The following is a 5,700-nucleotide window of genomic DNA, read 5'->3' on the forward strand; positions in this document are numbered from 1 at the left end:
AAAAAAGAAAAAATGTACACACGAGTGAACACAAGCGTTAACGTAAATATGCACATTTTACCTTCATCCTTTCTGCACACTTTTGCGTACCCCCATTTCAGTGACTCCCCTTTCGGTGGGGACGCTGTTTAACCATCAATTGGACATCACCCCGTCGTTGGGCCTCCTTAAGAGCTTACGTTCTTCCCATTTCGTTATTCTCCCAACCATGTTCCAAGGAGTGAAGCGGTGACTGGAAAGATCGCCGCGCTTCCACAAGTGTGTCTTCAGGCAGGCATCAGATTGTTTCAACTCGGTGGCCACACCACCTACACGTTTATGTACCTGTTTGTAGGTTTATTTTCCATCGAGGTGGAGAGTACTAATGGGTGAGTCATTATCACCGTGTTATTACGAGGTTATCACCGCGTTACTGCCCGAGGCCCCTCCTGCCATGCTGGGACAGGCGGTCTGCATTTCGAGCTGACGAGGGACAATTGTGCTGATGAGTCTCCCCTTCTGCGCGTTCCCCTTCCTTTGGCAACCCCTCCAGTTGTGTATTACTCTGGGGGAGAACTCCTAAGGAAGGGAACGAAGACATAAATGCGCGAGAATGAACAGATAGCCAAGGTGGAACCTTCCCCTCCACATCCTATGGGAAAGACCATGCCAACGGAATGGAACAAATTAAATGAAGTGAACTACTTCTTTATTTCTCATCACCTCTATGCTTCTCCCCCTGTTGGATGATTTCTTTCCCGATTTTATTTCCCCTCAATAATTCTCCCTCCTCGGTTATTGCATGAGCAGAGGAAAAAAAAAAAAAAAAAGAAGTTTCGCGAATGAGAAGTTTATTGGATCTGGTGCCATGTAACCATATGCGCGATATGCCCAGGCAAGAGAGTGCAAAAAAAAAAAAAAAAAGAGGAACGTTCTTTCCTGCAGGCGCGAGGCCCGCTTTGGGCGCAAAAAATGGGCGCAATTCTGTCGGCATATTTTGAAGGCACATTTTGACCGTATATTTTTTTGCAATTTTCTGGGAAATTTTTCACCGTCCTTTTTGCCATCCCTCTCGTCGCCTTTCCGCCTTTCGCCGTTTCTTCCCGTTTTGCGCGACCCCTTCTGCGCTTCCCTTCTCTGCCAACTTTCTTCTCCACCCCGAGGGGCGAAAGGAAAGCTCGCCTATCTTCGCGTAATTTAAGCCAAACGTTTATGTTAAAGGTAAAGTGAGTGTTTATTTTAACCTCCTCCGCTGAAGCAGAAAAAAAAAGAAGAAGAAGAAAAAAAAATACGTTACCTTTGTAACAGCAGCTGAGAGGTTGCCCTGCTGGTGAAACTCCTCCAGTTTGAATAACTTCCCCCAAAGGATAAAAGGAATCATTTGCGAAGCTTGGGAACCATGTCGAACATAAGGTATGCAATTTTGGTGAGGGAGCGCCTGCACGGAGGCGAGGGCCATTTCTGTTCTGTGTTCACCCGAAAGGGGAGCTTAAGAAGGCGCGTCTTTCAGCCCATAAGTGTTCCCCGTTAAGTCGCCCCTATGTGTCACAGGAGAATCGTTCCGCTTGTACACATCGGGGGAGCCCCCTTCCCTGCCGTGACGATAAAACAGTTTATTGTGTCGCTTCATTCTTCTCCCTCACTGTAACCCCAATTTTCTCCGCCCCGCTGCAGATCCCTTAGCGACCTGAGGAAGGACGAAAAAAAAAACAAGGAACGCGTAGCGCACTATACAGGCGGTCAGAACAGCGGACTGGAAGTGGAAAACTCAGACGATGACATGGTCTCTAGTTTCTTCACGTCCAAATTGCCAGAAAACTGCAGACGGATTACGCTATATAAAAATGGGTTCATCGTAGATGACGGAGAGTTTCGCGATCTAAATCTTGAGGAGAATAAAAAATTCATGCAAAACATCGAGGCAGGTATCTTGCCAAAGGAATTGGCCGGCAAGGATAAAACGATGAATGTAGCCATAAAGGATAACAGCAACCAGGTCTATACAAAGGGAAACATCGACACCACCAATGCAACCTACAAAGGACAGGGGGTCAAGTTAGGGTCAAGTAACACATCAAGTGTTACCGAAGAAGAAATGAAAAAACTCGCAGAATCTACCCCGACTGATATTAAAAACATCCATGTGGACGATTCTAAGCCCACTACCACATTGCATGTCAGATTATATAATGGGAAAAAAGTTTCTCAGAAGTTTAATTGTGACCACACAGTGGAGGACCTGTTTCAGTTCGTGCATAGTTACACCCCTGTGAGTTTTTCTCTCTTTTTTGATTTCCCTCTGAAGCAAATTGAGCGCAACGGCCAGACGCTGCAGGATGCCAAACTGATGGATACGCTCATTACGCAGAAGCTCACGTAGTGATGGGTCGTTCCCCGGCGGGGGTGTCGTCGTGTCTGTCTCCGTAGGGTTGCGTGGGGTTGCGGCTGTCCGCGTGCCTGCCTGTGCGCGCCCGTCTGTGCCTGTTTCTGTGTCTGCGTGCGAGGAACCCCTTGGGGTGCACTGCCCCTTTTAGCGGCCCATCCTGTGAGCGAATCAAAACCGTGAATATACGTTATCCCCCCCTCCCTCGAGGGATCCATACCAAGTGGGACACCGATTGATGAACCAAACTGTGGAAGCCCAATGTTTTTGTGTCATTTGGTTGTATCTTCCTTCCCCTGTTTTTTTTTTTCTTTTTTCCAACTCATATGTGAGCATGCCTTTTTAAAGAACCCATATTATCCGTGCGTGTGCATTTTGATCGCTTCCCCAACCCTGTATACGTACAGAGTGTGTTTTTTTTTTTCTTCACATCCAAAGATCAACTGTTGTGCCATTTCGAGACACGTTTGGCATTTCCACCCAATTTAAGAGGATGTTTTTTTTTCTTTTCCACGCCATTACGATGTGCACTAACTCCGGATGAACGAGTTCGAGCGTCGCAGGGTGTGATACCCTTCTCACCCGTCACCACTACGACGCTACTACTATACTCCCATTTTTAACGTGCAAAGGGGGCACCTTTCTAAATAGTGTTCAGCGGCGTCGGAGTGACTCCTCAGCAAGACGATCAGACTGTGCTCACGCGGGGAGATGTATCTTTTGGTGGGGTGCCACAAGTTCATATGCGCACAGAAGGAGGGCGTTGGCTGCTGGTCGTTGGTCATCCGCGCCCAGGGGACGAAGAGAAACATAAAGAAAAAAAAAAAAAAAAATTAACCCTTTTGCATGTTTTTTTTTTTTTTTTCTTGCCAGATTGCAGTCCCCGTTTAGCGTTCATTTAAGCGCACGTTTGGGGGGAGAAGTGCGCGGCCCCCCTCCACCACTTCGACACTTCCTCCCATAAGGGCATCGTCCCTTTGTCACTTTCTTCCTTCCCCAACTGTGCCATTTGTAACCGAAACGTGCCTGGCTGGTCGTGCTTCCCCCCTTGACCCCGACGCGCATCCATCTACCCCATGGGACGCCCGCTATGGAGGGTACACTGCAGGTGAGAGGGCTCATAAGATGCTGCGCTATGCGCGAGCGACCGGATGAGGGCTACAGCTATGGGTACGCCTCCCCTCCCCCTGCAATCGGGCGGAAAAAAACCTGCACATTGGTGAACACATAAAAGCATGGCACCCACCTCCCCCAGATTCGTGACTTCTTCTACGCGGGGTACGAGAACTACTGCCTTAGGAACTTCGAGACAGCTAGCAAAGAGGAGCGGACAGAAGCGGAGGAGTATATATATCAAATATACATGCGGAGGAACGAGAAGGACACGCTTCTAGGTTTGAAAAAGTCGCCAAATGAGAACCTCCAGTGGTTGTGCAGATACTACCAGCATTATTACCTGACGGAGAAGAAGGCGAAGGGGGATATCGCCATGGAAGCAGAGACACTTCTCAGCGAAGTGGAGAAACTAAAAATAACCTCCCCCAATGGAAACATCCTAAAGAGTAGACTCCTATTTGACTGCAACAAGTTACAACAGTGCTTCGAGTTGCTATCAGATGGCCCAATAGAAGTGACGTCAGCCAAAATCGTCCTTCTCCTCCTCATCAATCGACATGACTTGGTCAGTCAAATGATAGAAGAATACAACAGGATGAATGATGAAATACCTATCGTAAAAATTATACTAGCCATATTTTACCTATATAAAGAAAATCATAAAGAAGCCTTTTTAATCTTTGACGATTTGGAATCTATGTATGGATCCATCGTCAACGACATGTCCACTGTCATTCTCAATGGGAAGGGAGTGTCAAACATATTAAACTACGAGTTCAATGATGCGAAAGAGTTTTTGAAGAATGCACTGAGGGAGGATCCCACTAATGGGGATTCCCTTTGCAATTTGATTACATGCTGTTTATATTTGTACGAGCTCGACGAGGCGAGTGATTTCTTGGATAAGCTCTATCATTCCTTCCCCTCGCATGAGAGCTTAACCGTTTTGAAGAAAATCGACGATGCGGTTGATAACTTCGTTGCGCAGTTTTAGCTGCCCTGCATCCAGGAGAGGCAACCTCCCTCTCCTCACGTCAGGGACACGTGGCACACATTTTTCCGCCGCTCCACTTTTACCTCATCGCGCTTTAACTTTTTTGCCGCCAAAAAGTTGTCTATCGATTCGTCGCAGTTGCTCAGGGGCACACGCTTGCCTCCCATGTGTTGGCTCGCCTGAGAAGAAACCAAAAAAAAGAAAAATAAAATAAAAAAACAAAAAAATAACAAAATGACAAAGTGAAAAAATAAGAGTAACAATATAATAGGGGCTCCATTACGGGGGTTCGCACACATGAGGGAGCAGCCGATGCAGTGCTTCCTCTGACCGCTCATCGCACGGCTCCACCCCCCTTCGCCGCCCTCCCCGCTCCGTCATACCCTGTACTGGTAATACAGAAAGGCCCCTATAACGGCCAAGTTCTGCGGAAGGTAGTAGACACACGCCCCCTTGAAGCACTGCACCAGCAACGAGTTCTTGTTAAAGCTGTAAAAGGGTGACTTAATCATGGTCAACCAAATGGGTTTTTCCTATCCAGGGGGGGGAAAAAAGGAAAAAAAAAAAAAGTAGCTTCAAGGGGTGGATTATTCTGACTAAATAATATATTTTTTTTTTTTTTGAAACTGAATTAGGGCTCCAGCTGGGCTGTAAAAAAAAAATAAAAATAACCAGCTCTTGTTCTACTTACAATAGAAAGAAAAATATATAATTTTCACCACTGGAGCATCCCAGAGTGCGCATCGAAGTTACGTGGAGGTAGAACTCCATCCACATTTACAAATGTGCAAGCGTTTCTACAGCGGTGAGGGGTGCCCACTTGGTACATATCTCTTCACCTGACGTGTGCGTGAATCTGCTTCGCCACAACAAATGGCATGAAATAAACCCATCTGAAGGTTAACCTCCCAGAGTGGTATCTCCCACTACAGCGTGAACAACTGAACGGGCGGTGGAAACAAACCTAGGCCTGTACTTGGTCACATTTCCTCACGTGTGCTGTTCGCATACTAGCATGGGGTACACAAAAGGAGATGCACAAAAAAGCGAAAAAATGGTGGAAAAATTATTGCCTGCTCATACAAAAATGGCTAAACGTGGCAAAAAAAAAAAAAAAAGAAGCTACATATATACATTTCGTATTCATAAAAAAACGGTTTAGCTAGCCAAAAGGGAGCATAAAATATGCACATATTATATTACTTGTTCATACAAAAAAAAAAAAAAA

General features: G+C 46.3%; 3 protein-coding genes across 3 annotated transcripts; 2 read left to right on the forward strand and 1 right to left on the reverse strand.

Annotated features, from left to right (window-relative positions):
- Nucleotides 1-1,378: 1,378 nt before the first annotated feature.
- Nucleotides 1,379-2,359, forward strand: C922_02943 (hypothetical protein; the record flags this gene model as incomplete). Its single annotated transcript, XM_008818541.1, has 2 exons — nt 1,379-1,392; nt 1,654-2,359. 2 exons carry the CDS (start codon nt 1,379-1,381, stop codon nt 2,357-2,359), a joined length of 720 nt encoding a protein of 239 aa, XP_008816763.1.
- Nucleotides 2,360-3,452: 1,093 nt separating this feature from the next.
- On the forward strand, nt 3,453-4,472 carry C922_02944 (hypothetical protein; the record flags this gene model as incomplete). Its single annotated transcript, XM_008818542.1, has 2 exons — nt 3,453-3,470; nt 3,618-4,472. The coding sequence occupies 2 exons, from the start codon at nt 3,453-3,455 to the stop codon at nt 4,470-4,472; spliced, it is 873 nt and encodes a 290-aa protein (XP_008816764.1).
- A 35-nt stretch (nt 4,473-4,507) lies between these two features.
- Nucleotides 4,508-5,243, reverse strand: C922_02945 (hypothetical protein; the record flags this gene model as incomplete). Its single annotated transcript, XM_008818543.1, has 3 exons — nt 4,508-4,651; nt 4,856-5,005; nt 5,226-5,243. 3 exons carry the CDS (start codon nt 5,241-5,243, stop codon nt 4,508-4,510), a joined length of 312 nt encoding a protein of 103 aa, XP_008816765.1.
- Nucleotides 5,244-5,700: the final 457 nt, after the last annotated feature.

The sequence above is a fragment of the Plasmodium inui genome, assembly GCF_000524495.1.
Source record: "Plasmodium inui San Antonio 1 unplaced genomic scaffold supercont1.11, whole genome shotgun sequence".
NCBI lineage: Eukaryota > Apicomplexa > Aconoidasida > Haemosporida > Plasmodiidae > Plasmodium > Plasmodium inui.